The 19,101-nt window shown below is 46.4% G+C and overlaps 2 protein-coding genes across 4 annotated transcripts in view; one reads left to right on the top strand and one right to left on the bottom strand.

Annotated features, from left to right (window-relative positions):
• Positions 1-2,511: 2,511 nt before the first annotated feature.
• On the bottom strand, positions 2,512-6,854 carry TOMM34 (translocase of outer mitochondrial membrane 34). 2 transcript variants are annotated; one of them, XM_015647090.1, is made up of 8 exons: positions 6,712-6,854; positions 6,536-6,635; positions 6,248-6,400; positions 5,455-5,615; positions 5,051-5,195; positions 4,311-4,437; positions 3,461-3,560; positions 2,512-2,747 (listed from the first exon to the last, which is right to left on the bottom strand). In XM_015647090.1, the coding sequence occupies exons 1-7, from the start codon at positions 6,824-6,826 to the stop codon at positions 3,462-3,464; spliced, it is 900 nt and encodes a 299-aa protein (XP_015502576.1). In that variant the 5' UTR covers positions 6,827-6,854; the 3' UTR covers positions 2,512-2,747; position 3,461. The 2 variants fall into 2 exon arrangements, with proteins under 2 accessions (XP_015502576.1, XP_015502575.1); XM_015647089.1 differs by having other exon boundaries at positions 2,512-3,560.
• A 47-nt stretch (positions 6,855-6,901) lies between these two features.
• STK4 (serine/threonine kinase 4) overlaps positions 6,902-19,101 on the top strand; it is a 45,424-nt gene continuing 33,224 nt past the window's right edge. For both annotated transcript variants that reach the window (XM_015647765.2, XM_033519103.1), the window contains exons 1-9: positions 6,902-7,007; positions 9,626-9,706; positions 10,516-10,644; positions 12,477-12,591; positions 13,120-13,284; positions 13,664-13,831; positions 14,391-14,528; positions 15,182-15,310; positions 17,603-17,789. In XM_015647765.2, the coding sequence (XP_015503251.1) occupies positions 6,976-7,007; positions 9,626-9,706; positions 10,516-10,644; positions 12,477-12,591; positions 13,120-13,284; positions 13,664-13,831; positions 14,391-14,528; positions 15,182-15,310; positions 17,603-17,789 (1,144 nt within the window). In that variant the 5' untranslated portion in view covers positions 6,902-6,975. The remainder of the gene's footprint in view (positions 7,008-9,625; positions 9,707-10,515; positions 10,645-12,476; positions 12,592-13,119; positions 13,285-13,663; positions 13,832-14,390; positions 14,529-15,181; positions 15,311-17,602; positions 17,790-19,101) is intronic.

Raw genomic sequence — 19,101 nt, 5'->3', positions numbered from 1 at the left:
CTGGTGGGGTGTCAGACTGGAGAGCTGACAGAAGGGACATACAGGATTACATTACAAATTGCCAACCAACAGGCTCCTCTAATCCTTTCTGATTCCCTAGGATGGATTTAAGCAAAACAGGATCAATTGCTGCTGTTTTCATTTTGTAATGAACCTTGTATACCTGCAGTAATGGCCTCGAGTGTCTCCTGCTGCTCACCACAGGTTCTGTCAATGTGCCTGTGGTGCACAAGAACAACTTTTTGAGGCATTGTGGAGTAGCTGTAAATCAAAAGCTGCATTTCTAATGTGTGTCTGTGACCAGAGGTTCCAAGGAGTCACTGAAGAGCCTGCAAGTGTTCATGACTGCATTGTGTCCCTCAGGGACACTTCCTGCTTGCAGGGGCAGCTGGACCTGTTACTGCTGTGCTCCCTGTGCTGCTCTCATCACCTTGGCCTTAATCCTCTGCTCTTCCTAGCTAGAAAAGGAATTTCAGTCCCTAGAGACTCCTCAGTACTTGAGGCTGGTGCTGCACTGACCTCACTTGACTGCTTCCTCGAGCTGGCAGGAGCACACCTCCACCAGCACCACCCACCTGCTTTCTTGTGCTGGTTTTGCTGTCTCAATCTTCCTTCTGTGCTGTATCATACTCTCGCTTCAGCTCCCTGCTGAGTCATCCCTCCTACCTCTTGTTTTCCTTCCAGCATTTTAATAGAGCCACTTACACATTTGCTCCTTCATGGTGTCTGCTCTGCTCCACTAGGATTTTTCACTGGGGCTTTTTCATTCCTTTTCCTCACCTTCATTTCACCAGCTCTTCCTCTGACCTCCTTAAATATTTTTCCTCTTAATGGATGCCTCAGCCCTTCACTGTTTAGATATCATCTCCTCAGTGAGATGCTTACAAAGGACTTTAATTCACTTAATATACAGGACTCTAATTTGTTATTTCTCTCTAAGTGTCATGTGCTGGAAGCTTTTCTGCTTGGTCTCTAGAGGAAAAACATGTATTTGCATGAGTGTAATGCACATAAGGAGACCTGGAATGGAGCTGTACAGCTGAACTTCATTCTGCTGTTGTTCAGCTTGGCTGCAGCCTATTTTCAGGGGTAACAGGGCAGTTCAGGTATTCCTGTGACACCACCTACAGTGCCAGAAGGCTGCACTGGCTGAGTGCTCTTTAAAACCAGAGGGAATGCAAAGTGGGGCCCTGGAGCATGGGGATATCAGAATAGCCTCTGAAAGGATGAGAGCAAGGACAAGAGATTTTTAAATGGTAATTAGAAAAGGTGAAGCTGGCACTTGGATACCTGATGATACTAGAAGTTGTTCAGAGTAGCTCCCTGGCTGCAGTCCCTGGTGAAGTCTGAAGCTTTAGGGAGCTGAGGCAGCAATGCAAATGAGCCTGGAGTCTCCAGTCTGGAACAGCTGCTGTTTCTGAATGATGAAGATGAAGGTGTGTCCCTGTGACAAACCCTCTCCCTTGCCCTGTGGCCAGCACTACCTTTGCCCACCTGGGAAGTGTCCTGCACATCAGCAGCACCTCAGCAGGAGCAGAAGGGGAGACAGGGCAGAAGTGACCCTGAGCTTGCAGTAGTGTCTTGTGGCTGTGCATGACTTTTGTCCACCTGGTGCTATTGCTGGGGAAATCTTTGCTATCAGGGACAAACAAAACTGCTGTTTTGAGGGGAAGGAGAAGGTGACTGCTGCTGCTTAGGGGTGCTGTAATGAGCTGCTGTTGAACAGTGCAGCTATCTGCCACTCAGTGAACAGCAGGGCTGCCAGAAGGACAGCTCTTAATCAAGTGCAGCCAGTCCTACTCCTGGATTCTGTGACCTTTCTTTGCTCATCTGTGTACTGCTGTGTGGTTCCCCTCCCTGAAATCCCTCACACCTGCTAGGAGCTTGGGCAGGGGCTGGCTGTGGGACCAATGGACCTGCCATGCTTAGAAGCAGGAATGGAGTGAATGGAGCAACGTGTGCCCCTCAGGGAGGATTTGTTCCAAGCCCTGGCCCATTACAGCTGATAGAGTACAGCCCTGGGACCTGCAAAAAGCTGTTTAATGTCAGGCTAAGGTAAGAAGTCTTCAATGGCATTAGAGAGATTGCTCTCTAAATTCAGTTCAGCAGGTTACCTGCCTGAAACACTGCTGGGAGAGGCAAGGTGGGAAACAAAGATTTTTGAGCCCTGACTAAGGGTTAGCTTCTGTCTCCTGGTCTGTATTATGAGTTGGATCAGGTCTAGCATAGCCCAGCATCTTACATGAGCCCAGCTGAGGCAGTGTGCAAGGCTGAGCAATGGTTGGAAACCCTGCTGCAGTGCTGTGCATCCCTGGGCATGCCCAGTGTCCCTGGAGCTGCAGGCTTTCCAGTTCTCTGAACTCTAATGGCCACTATGAGCTGGGGTCACTGTCCAAAAGAGCAAGGCACTGTGCAATGCTTGAAGTCCTCTGACAAACAGAGGGAACAGTATGAGGTGGTTAAACAAGTGTTCCACTTCCCCTATTCCATCCATCATAAAAAACACAGTCCTAGAGTGAAAATAAACATGGCTTTAATGAGAATGGGTTTTAACAGTTCACAAAGTAACTCCAAGAATCTCTTTCTCTACCATTTAAAATCAGTGCCATCAATACCAGATCAGAGAAATTTAAAACATGCATTGAAGTAGTAAGCCAGACCTCAGCTGGGGTGTTACTGCATATTTTCCTCCCTGTAACACCCCACAGCAACTGCTCCAAAAGGCACAGAGGAGCTAAAGTGGTTTCCTTAAAAAAAAAAAGACAAAAAAACTTTGCAAAATTCCCAAGCACCCAGAATGTCAAAGAACAGTGCACAGTGTAACAAGGCAGGCTTAACTTGCTGCTGTTTTCTTAAATGTGCAGAATAATTAAAGAAAGCTGCAACTGTAAACATTTGCCCAACCACACAAAGCAGCAGAACCCAGCTGAGGGCCAGCAGGCATCAAGGAGGAGAGGGAACAAGCTTGGCCCTGTGCAAGTAACTGTGCCCCTGTCACAAGAAGGGTCTGTGGTGCTCTGGCAACTACAGCAGTTCTTGCAGCGACTTTCTTTTAGTAATAGCAGCACAAATGCAGCAAAACTGTCACCTGAATAAGGACTAAAACCCCTCTGTAGCTCTTCAGACAGGAACAGCCACTTCCTGTGCATCTTAGCCAACATGTAAAGAGTCCCTGAGGCCAACAGTTAAAGGCAAGTTGACTTCAACCAGGAAAATTAACCTAAATGCCTCTTGGGGAGGGGCATTAAAACTATGCATGATCATAGAGCCAGCTTAATAGAGTTTGATACAGATTATGTCTTAGCAATCATTGTGCTGGTAAAGAACTTCTTAGATCTCAACAGCACTGGAAGATAGATTTCAACACCAATCCTGCCTCGACTGGTCCCTGTATCAACAGCAGAAGGAAGAAGGCTTTCCTCTGCAGTGGAAAAGAAAGCTTTCCTTGTTGCTTGGTTACCCTAGGCTCTGTTCAGTTCTTGCAGTAATCTCAGTGCAGCTGTGTTCTTTGGTTCAGTTTTCAACAAGCTCTTGATGTCAGCAATACTTGATTTGTAATCCTAGAAAGAGAGTATTTTTTAAGGGTTAGCACATTAAAAAGGCAGCTACCAGCAAGAGAGGCAAAGACAGCACAATTAAGCCTGTGACTACCTCTCTAACTGTTCAAGCACTGGCATTGATGTAGCTGCTCTAAAACATGGTCAAACTAGGGCTGAGAAGATAATTCCACCACTCAAGTGGGTTCTGAGTCCAACACCAATGCAATATGTACTGACTCCAGAACTTCCCATGAGACAGAAAGATAAAGCTCAACACAGCACTGGTGTTTGTGGTGACCAGGGACAGGATCTGCAGGAATGGCCTAAAGTTGGGTGAGGTTAGGGTTGAGTATTAGGAAAAGGTGGTTGGGCAGTGGGTGGGTGGGCAGTGGAACAGGCTCCACAGGGCTGTGGTCACAGCACCAAGTGTGACAGAGTCCAAGAAGTGTTTGGACAACACTCTCAGGCCAGGGTGTCATTGCTGGGGGTGGTGCTGTGCAGGGTGAGGAGTTGGACTTGAGGATCCCTGTGGGCCCTTTCCAACTCAGCGTATTCTGTGGAAAGCAGTTGCCTTCAGCATCTCTAGAAACAGGACCTGATGCTGACAAACTCCTGGGATTCAAAGTGTGATGTCTGACTCTTAGTCCTTAAAGGTCTAATGGGAGATGTTGTCTAGCACAGCAACAAGCCCTAATGGATAGCTCTGGCTCTGATCATGCATCAACAGCCATCTAGTCCTAGCCTAAAGCCCTTGATGAACTCCTGACTTACCTTCAGTTCTTTAAATGCTTGAGCACGCCTGTAGAGTGCCTTAACATTCTTAGGATCTAACTTCAGAGCTTCAGTGCAGTCCTGTGCTGCTTCCTTGTATTGCTTCAGGGTCAGGTAACAGAGAGCTCTGCAACACACACACCTGCTTAGAGCCCTGAAAGCAGCATCTACTGCTGCAACACACAGAGCAGTGCCAGTGCAGCACAAAGCTGGACTCCAAAACCATCCTTGTGTGTTATGTCATCCTCTTGAGCTCAAGCTTGTTTCATTTACAGGGAGGAAAGAAAGGAAATGTTTTTTCAAAGAAACAAAAAGGAAGATACTTAGAGCAACCTATTCTAGAGCTAAAGAACCCGCACTTGCACTTCAAGGATGCAGGTTCCTGCCTCTGCCAGTGCAGCTGCAACTGCCCTAGGACTACTTGGAGTGTTTAAGAACAACAGTCTGCAGTTTGTGGCTGGTAGGAGAGCAGGGACCACTCAACATACCCTTGTCCTGTCAGACAAAGCAGTCAAGGGAGAAATCCCTTAGCAGCCCAAGGGGAGTGTCTCCAAGGGGTTCTCTAGGACCTGATCAAAGAACGTAACATAACAGGGGAGGTTGCACTTAGGGTGAACCTGATGGGGTGGTTTTGTTTCATTCATTAGTTTGAAAGCAAACATTAAACAGTTCTGCCAGGAAGTACCACTGTGGCTTTTATACAGGGCCAAGAAATAGTTGGGTAAAGAGCTGAACAGTACCTGTTGGTGTAAGTTGCACATTCCTTGTTGAGCTTTAAACTCTCACTGTACTTCTCAACTGCTTTTTTATGGTTTCCTTTCTTTACAAATTCATTTCCTTCTTCCTTAAGCATTTTAGCTCTCTCCATGCCAGTAGCAGTCTCGTCTAGAAATGGTGTGAAAGGATACAGAACTATAAAACCAACAAGAATACCACAGCCTAACAGAAAACAAATATCCCTGTACCAAAGGCAAAGACACAGAGACATCAAAGGAAGCAGAATCAACCAAAAAGTCTGTGTCAGAACCAGGCCTGGTTCTCCAGGCCTCAGTCCTGGCTGCAGACACACCAAGCAGGTGTGGCAGCTGTTCAGCACCCTTGGGAGCTACAGGGTTCTCTGCCCAGCCCAAGGGCTTGTTCCCACCTCGCTCTCCCTGTGGTGCAGTTGCAGGAGGAGTGCTTGCCCCAGGGGCCTGGGCAGAAGGAACGCTCCACCTCGTCTGGGCAGAAACAGGCACTGTGGGGATTGGTGGGAGCTTCTGACGCCAGTTCACACCATCTTTCTCCAGCAGGGCTTTAGTCATCCTGGAAGAGACAGCTCCCGGTCACCCCGGCTCCTGGCTGGATGGGCCACGCAGTAGCCAGCAGGGCCACTTTTAACCTGGCTTGTGCATTAAGAACAACATCTCTCTGTCTGCTGATTTTTTTACATGCATCTCAGCTAGGTTCATACTACAGACAGGACATTTGCAAAAAGATGATCTTCACACCAGCAGGGCTAAAAATACAACAGGACACGGGCTGGGGCTGTGACTGCTCAGGTGAGCAAGAGACATGCATTTCACGCCTTGGTCTGGCATGCCATGAAGCAAAGCAGAGGGCACCAGAAAGAGAACAGGACTATAGCAACCTGTAAACACAGTAAACATAGGGAGACTTAAAGGATAGGCTACTGAACTTCAGTTGATTATTTCCTTTAAACCAGACACTGAGCAAAGCAAAAATAGCCCCACAGAAATTATTCCTAGACCTCGACCAGCACCTTGAAAGGGGCTATGGGCACTAGCAGGCACAGGGAGCATGTCCAGGTCTTGCTTCCCTCGTGTGCCTGGGATCCAGCTTGGTGCTGCCAGGGCAGCAGGAGGGAGCAGGGTCCGAGCAGCAGCACCCACCAGCCGCATTCCCGAGCCTTTCCCTGCTCCCCCCGCGCTCCTCACCTGTTGACTCCGTCGTGCGCGGCCTGGACGGAGCAGTCCACCTGCAGCGCCGTCTTGTAGTCCACATAGGCCAGCGAGTACCTCTCCAGAGCCTCGTACGCCGCTGCCCGCCGCAGGAGGGGCTTGATGCCGAAGGGGACGAGCTCGAGGGCGCTGCGGCGGAGGGGAGAGCGCCGGGGCGCCGTGAGCCCGCGCTCCCCGGGGCTGCGGCCGCCTCAGCCGAGCCGGGGCAAGGGCCGAGCGCTCCCTCCGGCCCCGCCGGCTGTCCCCGGCCCCGCCGCCGCTCACCTGCTGCAGTCGGCCACGCACAGGCTGCAGGCACCGTCCTTGAGGTAGCAGGCGGCGCGGTTGGCCAGCAGCACGCTGCGCTCCTCGGCGGCGGCATCCCCTGCGGGACAGCCGCGATTCAGCCGCGATTCACAGGGGTGCCCCCGCCCGCTCGCCCGCCCCGGGTCGTGCCCTACCTGCGGCTTCCAGCTGTGCCAGCGCCCGCGAGTAGAGCTCGGCGGCCGGGCCGTACTGCCCGCGGCGGAACTCCTCGTTGCCGGCCCGGCGCAGCGCACCGGGGGACGCGGCCATCGCGCCGCTGCCGCCGCGCCCGGGAAGCCGCGCCCCTCCCGCCGGGCCGGGGCGGGCGCTCCCCGCTGGCATCCGGCGGCGGGCGGAAGCGGCGGCGGAGCGGTGCCATGGAGCAGTGAGGGACCGGCCCGGCTCGCCGACTGACCGCCATGGAGACGGTGCAGCTGCGGAACCCGCGCCGGTAAGAGCGGGGTGTGTCCCTGCCGGGACCGGGGATGCTCCGGCCCTGCCCGCCCGTCTCGTTGTGAGCGCGGGGTCGGGAGCGGGGCCGCGGGCGCGCCGAGCTCCGGCCCCCTCGGTTCTCCGGGGCGCTGCCGCTGCCCGGAGCCGTGGGGCCGGGGGCAGCAGTGGCACCGGGCAGTGCCCGCAGGTCCCTGCTGGGACAGCTCCGCGCTCAGGTGGGGAAAGACGGCTTGAGCTGCGGCGCTGGGGACAAGGCTGCCTGCGCTGCTGCGGGAGCTCCCACCGCTACCGCGGCTGTACGAGGTGTGCTGGCCCGTGACAGTGCGGCGACAAAGCCCCGAGCACTTGTTATCCCGTCTCATCCCTCCTTGGGTGAGTTTTGTGCGGGTCTGTGCCCGCGGTGCCGTGTCTGAGCGCGGTGCCCAGCCCTGGCACTGCCGCCGTCCCGGGGACACCGGGCACAGCGAACACACCGGGGACACCGGGAACACCGAACACGCCGAGCCCGGACTCTCGGGGCTTTCGGGGCCACCCCCGCACGGAGCCGGGACTCCGCTATCTCGGGCTGCCGGGCCGGGGCTGCGGGCAGCGCTGGAGTCGGCGGCAGACGGAATGAAGTGGCCGTGTCCGAGCGCTATCAGCGGCTCGCAGCTGCGGCCCGGGGAACGCTTCGGCAGCGAACAAAGGAAGCTGCTGGAGCTGGTCCCCAGTGGTATTGACCCGTTTGGTTAAACAGTGATGTATATTCTGTTTAAAAAAAAAAACAACAAAACAACCTTGGTTTTATTTTATAATTGCTCATGCCAGTGTTTACGGGGCAGGTGATTAAGATTAGATCTGAATAACAACAGAGGTGAGGTTGGGTTTGTGTTGCTGTTACATCTGTGTGCTATAAACATCCACGAGAACGGCAGTGTGTCAGCAGCGAGTGCACTCGATGGAACAGGACAATGCAAAGTAATCGGGCTCCTGGTCTGTAGCAGAAATTAGGCTGTTTGCTGCAAGCACAGAAGTTGTCTGGTTATTGTGTTTGGGTATATGAAATTCCTTTTTTTTTTTTTTTTCCTTTTATGCTAGTAGAATTTAGGCCGCAACTTTAACAAGAAGGGTCTGCCTCTTGCGTCGCCACTTTTTGGGCTCCTTGGAAATGGTGGCTTATGTGTTTCCTGGTGCATGTATTACTTGCTTTTCTCCTTTTCCCACCTATTCTTCCCTCTCTGTTTTCACAGGGACAAGTAAATTCTGTTGAATGCTTATCTGAGCAGGGAAGCTAGCAGCCACTTTCAGTATTTCACCACTTCCTGAGTCTGCTTCTATATAATGTTTCCTCTGCTTCAGGAAGCCATTGTATGTGCTCCATGCGTGAGCTGCTCCTCCCGTGTGGCTTTTGTACATAAACATAATAGCCAGGGGTCAATGAATGGTTTTTTTCTCTGTTTCTAAAGAAATTGGGGAAATAAGTAATATATTTAGTATAAAAAATTAGTATTCCTGTGACTGGAGTCTTGATCTTTAGCAGCAGCTGTAAAAGCTTTCAGGAGTAATTTGCAGTTGCATGCAGCTACGTGTGTTTTACTTTAAACACCAGGCAGTGCTAAAAACTTTGAGGCTCTTAAGTTTCTGTGTTTAAAAAACTTGTATGAGCTGGTTTAGGGAGCTTGGAGGGAGTTTTGTTGGCCGGTTTTTGTTTATTGTTGTTTCAGATTTTTTTTTAGTTCATGTGAAAATGAAAGGGCACTTGTTTGTGGGCTGCTGGATACTCTTACCACTGACAATAAAATACTGTTTTCAGACCTTTTTGTTATGTAGTCCTTAGCTGTTTCAGGAGGTTTGGTGAACAGTTCTCCAGTGTAGGATCAAACAAATATGATTGATCTTTTTGTTGCTTTGTATATGGGATCTCCCTAAAAGCTGTACTGGGGGAAAGGGGGCCACGTGAAGAATCACAGCACATGGCAGGTTTTTATTCCTGGAAGTTATTTCAGCTGACTCTTATTAGCAATACATTTAACAGGGATGGCATTGAGATCCTGAGAGTCAGATACTGTCTCCTTTTTCCTGATAGAATTTTCCTGGTATATGTCCAGGCCCATGAAGTTAAGAGCTGAAGTTTTGATGTTAAAAATGTACATGTGAGAGCAGTATTGCCCTTGCCTCCCAATAAATGTATTCCACACATACTCTGAGCATCAGGGAAGATAATATTCCCCTTTTTATGGCCTTGGTAGGTATCCTTCTATTCCAGATATTGAAATTTAGAAGACATGTTCAGTGGTTTCATCTGCCACGCTGAGATGTGACCACCAGTATATAGATCCTGAAAGTGACTTCTGCCAAGAGGAGCTGTAAATTTGTGTGCCTGCTCACGTTCTGTTCTTTGTAATTCCCAGTCCTTTTTTGCTATTGGATGCTGCTAATATTCAGCCTCCTCATCAGGTGAAATAAACTTACTTCTTAATCAATTTACTTCATGCCAAACCTTTTGTATGTTTAAGTGGTGCTATTTATTCTTCTGTTTCAGCAGAGCCCAAATTGCCAAATTAAATATAATATATTTTTATATATTTATATATATATATATAATAAATATAATGATTTCTCTCTTCTTCCCTACAGGCAGCTGAAGAAGTTAGATGAAGACAGTTTAACCAAGCAACCTGAAGAAGTGTTTGATGTCCTGGAGAAGCTTGGAGAAGGGTATGTGTTGCACATTTTTCTAGGAACACATCTGTGTAACAGAGGTGTGTTCAGTGGACTCTGCTGCTTCACTTTTGTCATGGCCCCATTTCTGAAATGTAGCTACCAACATAGTGACAGTGTTTGGTTAATAACAGAATAAAGAATTTGTTTCCCAAGAGTGAAGTATCTTAATCCAAATAGCAGGTTATGGGTCAGGAGTAGTTAAAAAGTTCTTGACAAATGTCAGCCTGGAGTTGGTAGAGCTCTGTGGGAACTCAAGGCATTTTGTAGTTCATCCCTGGTACTTCTTGTGGCAGATTTGCTTGGTGGAAGTGAACTTGAGTGGCACTGTGCCCTTTGGTGAGGCAGAGCAGCATGGGAATACTCCAGGAGTGACATGTTCACTGCCTTAAGCAGTTCATTTGAAAAGACTGAGTTGTAAATCTGCCTGGCTGCTGTAAGTAAAGAAACTGGAAATAAGAATGATAATATCTGACAGGGAAAAGCAAACCTCTCTGACCAGAGTTGTAGTTCATACTGATGCTCAGCTTGTACTCTGTGCTGGAAAAAGAGAATTTTAGTTGTTGAATTTGTGCAAAAGGCCAAAATTCCAAAGCTGTGGTGTGCTCTTCCCTCACTGTCTCAGTGAGCTGATTTATTTGTATTACAGTGTTTAGAAGTTACTGGGCTGGTTATTTACATTAAAATATAAAATTTTTTTTTAAAAAGGATAGTTAATGTTTTACCTGATGGTCACACTCACAAAAAGCAAAGCCTTAACATTTGCATTTTTATATTCAATGTTTGTTTAATGTTTTGTGTTTTAGTTCTTATGGCAGCGTATTCAAAGCCATCCATAAAGAAACGGGTCAAGTTGTTGCAATTAAACAAGTTCCTGTGGAATCTGACCTGCAAGAGATCATAAAGGAAATATCCATAATGCAGCAATGTGACAGGTGAGTGTGCACTGCAAAACCCTTTATTGGGCTGCAAGGAAAAGCATCACCTGTGACCTGGCATTTAATCAAATAAAAGCCCTGATGTTGCCTTAAATATTTTTTAAAAGGCTGGACTTGTACCATCAAGTTACCTTGTATCATCTGAGTCACCTTAGCTGACCATTTGGGTAGTTCAGAGGTAAGACAGCAGAAATGTGGCTTGCAGCAAGAGAGAGCTCTGAGCTGAGTGGAGTAACCCTGCACTCGCTGCCAGCCCCGAGCCGAGCGTGTCACTGCCCTTCTGCCAGGCACTGTCACTTCTTGGACAGTGGGAGCTTGGTTGTGTGCTGAACAGCAGCTCCCAGGGCTGCTGCCTTCCCAGAAAGGTGTAGAAAGCTGTTGGGAGGGGTTTTTTGTTTCTTTTTTAAAAGGCACCCAGATGAGAGCCACTAATGCATGACTGCTCTTGCGTGTGTGCAGCCTCGGTGCTGTGACCTGCTCGGGTGGCAGGACTGTCCTTCCTGCTCCTGCTCTGCCTGGGCAGGCTCTGCTGCAGTACAGGCTGTCTGCTGGTCTCAGCATCCCCAGAAGAACCTGCTGGCAGCTCTGTGGGCTGATGGTTGTCCCTCTTTGTGCATGCTTTTATAGCAAAAGGTGCTGCAGTGACTTAGCCAGTGAAGAGCTTGTGGGTAGGGAGGACCCTCTCAAAATCCACAGCTGAAGGTTTAAAATACACTTGTTTCTTCTGGTTTTATGAATCTGGCCTTAGGAAATGCTACTTTGAAGGACTTCCTGCATGGAAAGTAATTTAAAATAAATTACATGAACAGTATAAAACTGTGGTCCCAGTCACTGACTCTACTGCATTCCACTCTCACTGCAGTTAAATGAAGATGACTTAGGGGCAGGCAGCAGAGTCTACCTTGAACACAAACTGTTCCTGAAAAAGCCGTGCTGCGTAGCTTGAAATGCATTACTGCTTTCTCTTAAATTAAATATTAGTATTGCAAGGCCTAAAGTGAGACCTTACAGTTGTGAACAGCAGAGGGAGTGAATCACTGGAGCATCACATTTTCTGTGCAAGCATTAAGGGACACTGTGCAGAGTGACTGACTTGCTGGTTTTAAAATATTTTCAGTAGAAAATGTTCAGCAGAGAATAGATTAAACACACTTTTCCTTAGCTCCATTCCCATCAATTCAGGGACAGTCTTTCTGTTAGTTTCACCTTTACCTTTTCCAGAGGACATGTGGTTTTTTTGAACAGTGTACTTTAGTAGGTTGTTTGCTTTGTGGGCAGTCAGATAGCTGACTGAGACAGAGTCTTAGGTGGTACTGAGATCCTAGAATATATCCTGGACTAAATTGAAGAGATAAGTAAGTTCATGTGGTAGTGGGGGAACATTTGTCTTAATGAGCATGACAGCTATTTTCCAGCAAATTGTGGGCTTTATTTAATGTTTCCCTTGGTTTGCAAAGGTTTACCAGGGACTGCTGTGGCCTGATTCCCACTCCTTGTCCTGCCCCAGCACTGACCCTGCTGTAACCTGGTTCAGGGAGCTGAACCAGACTGAAGGCTAATCACTCCCTGTTTCCTGGGATTTGTTGGACAGTTTAGCTCCCTGGAGTGACTTACATAGGTCATATGAGCCCTGCTGTGGGAACAGGCTTGGCAGGATTGGGGAGCCCTGTGCAGAATTCAGGGTGTTCTGGAATACTTCTGATCTTGGTTTCAGTGGCACTTCAGCACTGAGTTTCTAAAACCCTTAGGGTCTCTGCAGTGTATTGTGCTTATTCAGTGGTGCTGGATACTGGTGGTTGAGCCTTTGTTTTATCCTTCTTTTTTCATAGTCCTCATGTGGTGAAATATTATGGCAGCTATTTTAAGAACACAGACCTGTGGATAGTCATGGAATACTGCGGCGCTGGATCTGTGTCTGACATTATTCGATTACGAAATAAAACTGTACGTCCTTCCTCCTTTGAGTTTTTGGATGGGAATATGGGTGTCCAGCAGCTCAAGGAAGCTGAGTAGTTAGGGCATAATTCTCAGTGTTCAGTACCTGACACAACCACTGGCCATAACTTGAGATGCAGATGCTTTGTTCCTCTGAAAAAGAGAAAAGTGATTACATAGAGTTTTGCTTATCTGGATAATTTAATTGGTGGAGCAGGTTTTGATATGTTTGCTTTCCTGAAAACCCAGACTGATTCCAAGTAAGACCCTACTTTGCCTTACTTTGTTTACTGCAGGATAAGAATTACTAGTTGAGAAAGGGTTATGGCATGTGAAGTGTGGCATTGTGTATATGTATGCTGGTTGTGATCTAATCCTGCTATATAATGCTGAACATCACTAATTCCCCTTGGTATGGCAACCTTTAGTGAAGGCAATTACGTGGCAATTAGTGAATCTCAGTAAAATACAGACCAAAGCACGACAGTGCTGTGTCTCAGCCACTGGTCTGTTGGCAGTAACTCTTCTCTTCTTCAGCTCACAGAGGAGGAAATTGCTACAATAGTGCAATCCACGCTGAAAGGACTCGAGTACCTGCATTTTATGAGGAAAATACACAGGGACATCAAAGCTGGAAATATATTGCTAAATACAGAGGGACATGCTAAACTTGCTGATTTTGGAGTGGCAGGACAGCTTACAGTAAGTAAAAGCAGGGTGGCTGTGTACTTTTCAGTTTATCTTTTTAACCTAAGTGTGAGTGTGGTGGGATTGTGGAGCTTGATAAATTGTTTATAATTGGTTTTTAGCACTTTGCATCAACATGAGATGCTAAACCAGCAGCAGATGAGAGATCTTTCTCTGTGGAAGCTGTTACAACTAAGTAATGGTTTGCAACAGCATTTGCTGCTTTTTTTAGGATACTTTTAAGTTCTGTGAGCACATTTTAATTGTTCTTTTCAGACTTCTGTATCCTAATCTTTCTGAGTCTAATAATCTGCATGCGTGGAAGATAATGAGGGTGATAATTCATTAATGACTGTTTGTGGCTAATACAGGATCTTTATCCTCCTTTCCTCAGGACACCATGGCAAAGAGGAACACAGTCATAGGGACCCCATTTTGGATGGCTCCAGAAGTGATTCAGGAAATTGGGTATAATTGTGTGGCAGACATCTGGTCCCTAGGAATCACTGCAATAGAAATGGCTGAAGGAAAGCCACCATATGCAGATATTCATCCCATGAGGGTAAGGACTGTGGCCTTAAATGTATTACTGTATGGATAAGGTTTGATGTCATAGCTGGCTGAATCACGTATCAGCATGCAGTCTTGTTTTTAAAGTACAGAACAAGTTTTTTTCTGTCAGTTCTTTGTACTGTTGGTCAAATGAAAAGTCTTTGTCAAGAAGAATCTGCATGGGAATAGAAAAAAATCACAATCCTCTTCTATTAAGACATAGCTGACACTCTGTGTTGGATGTGAAGAATATTTTCAGCTTGATTATCCAGAGTGGATATTTTTCTTTTTTTTCATGCAAGCACAAATTTTAAAGACTGAAAAATGTCAGATTCACACTTTTGGGTCACATAATGGCTCAGCCAGGTGTGAGCATTTAGTGAGGAAAATCTGTTTTCCTGCTGGATCCCTGTGAGCAGATTTGTGTATAATATTGGCACAAACTCCTTAGAGGCAGCACCTTGAAAAGTCCACTGTTCTTTAGTACCAGCATGTGTTGGGGTGTATTTATGCTGAATTGTTGGTTTTAAGCTTTGCTGTGGAAATCTGAACTATTCCTCTGCTTTCAGGCAATTTTCATGATTCCCACCAATCCACCTCCAACATTCAGGAAGCCAGAGCTCTGGTCAGACAATTTTACAGACTTTGTGAAGCAGTGTCTTGTGAAGAGCCCGGAGCAGCGAGCCACTGCAACACAGCTGCTGCAGGTCTGCCTTCTCTTAGGAGAACATAAGCTCTGGGGGAGGCTTGCCCAGGGTAGGCTGTGCTGTGCAGCTCTTGAGATGTTGGTTTTGTTTCTTGCTGCTCCTGCTCACTATAGATTTTACTTTTTAATAACTCTTAAGAAATCTCACACTCAACTTCAACTTTTCGGTTCTTCTCTAAGACCCAGTCTGACTTCAGCTTCCTTTGTCTTCTCTGGGTTGTTTTTTGTTGTTTTGGCTTTCAGATTTGTTGTTGGTTTGCTGGTTTTGATTTGTTGTTTTACTTTCAAATTCCCACCAGCACTGCCAAGAAACTGCCTCTTAAAACACAAAACAGGGCAGGCTAAATGTAAGTGGTTGCTCAGAATGTTCCAGGCGTGGTAATGGTCTGTGTAATTGGTTCTTGACAGCTAAGCTAAGGAAAGAGCTGTGGGAGGTGAATGAGCCCAAGGTCTCACATCAGTTGTGCCCTTGGAACTTGATCTTGTTAGGAGGGTGGAAGGTCTCCCTCCTGTGCCAAACAGAAGAACTGGATCTTCATTTTAGTAATGTTCCCAGTTAAACCTTAATTTGATTTAGAGTAGGCCTTAGGAACTGTATATCCTGTCTGTCCTGCTTTGGATGCAGTACTTACTTGTTTTTAAACTATTTCTCAGCATCCATTTGTTAAAAGTGCCAAAGGAGTGTCAATTCTGCGGGACCTGATTAACGAAGCCATGGACATCAAGCTGAAACGCCAAGAGGCACAACAGCGTGAACTCGATCAAGAGGATGAAGAAAATTCTGTGAGTATTTAATAGCAACAGTCTGCAAAGTCCAAACTCTTGCTCCTTTCATAAGGCTTAACTGCTTCAGGTTTTGTTTTTGCAATATTTTATCCAATTGCCAGTGGATTTGACTTATTCTGGAGTTTTCTGCATTATGACTGTGTATCCTGGTGCTTGGTCCCTGCTCAAGCTGTTTTTGAGTGGGACAGGCAGCATGTGTGGGGCACTGTTCACCTTGTAGTGTAGCTTGAGAGCTGGGATGGAGTAGAGCTACAAAGTGCTGTATGCAGAAGACTTGATTCATTTTCCCAGTTGGATTATATTATTTATGCAGTAGTGAGAATTTTTTTCATTGTAGATTCAGATCTTTGACTGCTCTCCTCATATAGAATAATAATATCATCTCTGATGCACTGTGATATAAGTCTGTTGTGTTGTTTTACTATTGTGCTTTAGAACATCCCTTATAGAAACTTTCTTCTACACAAGAGCAATCGACAGAAGCCTGAGGTGAGGGCATGGGAAGTGTTCAGGGCTTGCTGTGAATTTCATTTTGGCTCTTTGTTTCAATGGTTACAGCATGTGAATTTGGGAAGCATGTTGAAAGCTGGTTTTTGAGCCTCTGCCTGCTTCAGCCTGAATAAATGAAATGGGCAACACAAGGCATTGTATGCCAGCCCTGCTCAGGGGTGACACTTGATTGAGCAGCATGGTCCATGGTATCTGTGCTGAACACACTGTGCATCTGGTTTTGCAGTCTAGGACTGGGTATTTATTCAGTGTGGAAGTAACATTATTGGTCATGTTGCCATGATGTCAATTCTACAAGTACTGTCCCTGCCCTGAGTTTTGTCTTTACCATCCCTTCCTCATTTCTGACTGATCTGGGGTCACAGTGCTGAGAGGTGCTGTCTGTGTAGTGGAGTTGAGTCCTCTCTGTTGGTCTGTGTGTTTTCCTGAAGCTTCTCTGCTCCGTGTCTGCTGGCAGAAAAGCTTCCCAAACACTTCCCAAGTGCTGTGGAAACTTCTGATGTAGTTCTTTGTTAAATGATGTGTAGCTAACAAATTTATTACTTCCTGTCACCCACTCAACTCCACACAAAATTAATTCTCCTCTATTAATATCTTGTGTAGTTTTCTCTTCTCTTGCTATTGGTTTTGAGGTTGGGAAGTAAATTTTATAGACACTTTTGACACAACAGGTAAAATGCTGGGGACACCAGAACATGGAGAGGTGACTTCTGTCTTTCCCTGACACTGGGATGGACTATTACAGCTTGATGTGCAATACCTGTGTGTTTTCCTTCTAACACTAAAGCAGATCAGTAAGGCCATGGCCAGATAAAGAATGTGAACTTCATCCTGAGAACAAAACATGAGCACCTCATCTAAGGTGAGATGCCCAGAAGCTGCTGTAAACCTAGAAAGGGACTTTGTTAATGCAGTTGGATAGCTGGTGCACATTTCCAAGAAACCAGATGGGTTGTGGAAATCTTGACCCTGTTCTTGATGAAATCCTAGTCACAATGCACACTTAGTGAAGCACACACCACCTGATGGAACTGCCACCTTTGGCTAACATAACTCTGCCAGGAAGTTGTTCTGCCAGAATTGGTTTGAAGAGGATGTTTTCCTACAGAATCAAACTCCTAAGCCTTGGCAGCAGTAATTCCAGCTTTTGTTATTAGTCCCTTTAAACAAATGGAAAGATTAAAAAGGATTCAAATAAATTATCAAAGTTTAGTAAGTTTTTTCAATGAAAATTACTTTTTAAGATCTGCAAATGTAGTTAATTTTTCTTCAGGGCTCTTGAAGTTTGTAATGAGTAAAACTACCTAATGTCAGAAATAGAAAAGAGGCAGGATGAGGGTGTTTCTTTCCATGTGCCACATACTCTGTTGAGTAACTGGTGGCTGCTCAGTGAGCTGTACCACTGGAGACAGTGGGTCAGGGTCAGCTCTCAGAACTGCCTGCATGAATAGAAACACTGAAGACTGATGGAATGACTGATTCTAATCTACTCTTACAGACACTTCACCAGCTCAGAAATTACATACAACCTGCACTGAGAAGTTCCTGCTGATTATTTATCTGTTCTCTTATTTATCATGCTGGTAGAAAAGTATTCATTAGTTTTCATTACCTATTTGGAGATGACAGGGAGAAAACAAAGTGCATAAACCAAACGTCACTTCTGTGTGTGTCTGAAAAACCTCTGAATTCATGTGACTTGCCAGTGTCCTTAAATACAGACATTTCTCATAGGACTTCACCATCAGTAAAATCTCCATTTGTGGCGTGTTTGAACAGGAGGAGGATGAGACAGATTCGGGTACCATGGTGAGGGCGAGTGGAGATGAAACTGGCACCATCAGAGCTGTGAACACCATGAGTGATGGAGCCAACACCATGATAGAGCACGATGGCACCCTGGAGTCCCAGCTGGGCACAATGGTCATCAACACCGAGGAGGAAGAGGAGGAGGGCACCATGAAAAGTAAGAAAAAGAATATTACTTAAATCTTTATGTGGGCTATGATATGTATTCCCAACCTGCTTTGATATTTTTGGTAGATTGTTGTGTTTTTTGGTTGTAAGGACCCAAAACTCTTTGGTCAGTGCCCTCTGGCAGTAGAGGAACCTTTCTAGGTCCAAGTTTCAAGCCATGCTTTGTAGTCTTGCACTTGGTAGAGCTGAAGTCCACAGGCTTCTGTGTTAATCGAATAAGATCTGATTCTAGGTAGTAGTTTTGGGGTTTTTTGTTTTGTTTTTTTTTTCAGTTCTATTTTGCTGGGTTTGTATTATTCACAGAACTTAGAGGGGGACTCCAAAAAGGGGTTAATGACAAAATGTATGTTGCTTTAGATGATGATCTGGCTGTAACCTGGCCTCTGAAAGCAGTAAGTTTTAGGAGTGATGAATTCAATGAAGAGACAGATTGATGAAATGACAAATATATTGCAGGCTTCATCACAGCAGGACATGCAGTGGGAGGAGTTGTCATCCCTCTAGGCTGGTGTTTCTTTAGTTCCACTGCAGTCACTGAGGACAACTGAGTGAGCTGTGCTGCTGGTTTAGATGTTCAAATTGAAATCTGTGCTGTCCTAAAACATGAAAGCTTACTCTAAAGCCACAAGCCTTGTCAGAGGATGTATGATTTAAAATTACCTGGCTGATAGTCTAAGACCTTACAGCTTGAGCTGGAAAAGGGTTGAAAATGTTTTTTTGATTAAATAAATGGCAGGGAGAGCCTTCCTGGCAAAGTTTGACTACAAGAAAAGGAATCTTTTCATTCTCATAGAAATCCATTCCCACTGGTTTGTTAACCTCAAAGTCCTAAGGCAGAGGTAGTCAGGGATGACTCAACTGACCAGCCTGGATGTTTATTTGCTCCAGGACTGGGGAAAGTGCTGACTGAGGGCTTAGCAGTACTCAAGTACGACCATCACATGCAAGGCTTGTTCTTTTGGCTCTGCCACTGCTTCCAAAGACTTCCTTGGCCATCTGATACTGAGCCTTTAGCTGTTCTTCACAGGAGTTTGCAAAAATCATTTCCTCAGGATTTTCTGTGCTGAAAGCTTCTTCCCTGTCAGGGCCCTTTGAAGCTTATGAAATGATGTTGGGTTTGAGAGGAGGATTTCAGCAGAATCCCTGTAAAGATTTTCCCAAACACTGATAAACATGATTCAGCAAATGATTCAGAGGTGTCAGTCCATGTAGCAGCTTGGGGCAGCAAAGACAGTGGTGTGGTGGAACCAGGTCTGTCTAGCAAGGGGATGGATGGATGCTTAGAGCAGCTCAAATGTCAC

The sequence above is a fragment of the Parus major genome, chromosome 20 (assembly GCF_001522545.3).
Source record: "Parus major isolate Abel chromosome 20, Parus_major1.1, whole genome shotgun sequence".
Lineage (NCBI taxonomy): Eukaryota > Metazoa > Chordata > Aves > Passeriformes > Paridae > Parus > Parus major.
Note: the sequence above shows the minus strand (reverse complement) of the source record. Positions and strands in the feature narration are given on the sequence as shown.

What these genes read in the sequence shown, in the direction of transcription:
- TOMM34 (XM_015647089.1), bottom strand. Translation starts at nt 6,826, where the DNA reads ATGGCCGCGTCCCCCGGTGCGCTGCGCCGGGCCGGCAACGAGGAGTTC. An exon ending in GGCACAGCTGGAAGCCGCAG is followed by an intron (nt 6,636 to 6,711) that starts GTAGGGCACGAC and finishes GCTGTCCCGCAG; the next exon opens with GGGATGCCGCCGCCGAGGAG. An exon ending in TGCGTGGCCGACTGCAGCAG is followed by an intron (nt 6,401 to 6,535) that starts GTGAGCGGCGGC and finishes CCTCCGCCGCAG; the next exon opens with CGCCCTCGAGCTCGTCCCCT.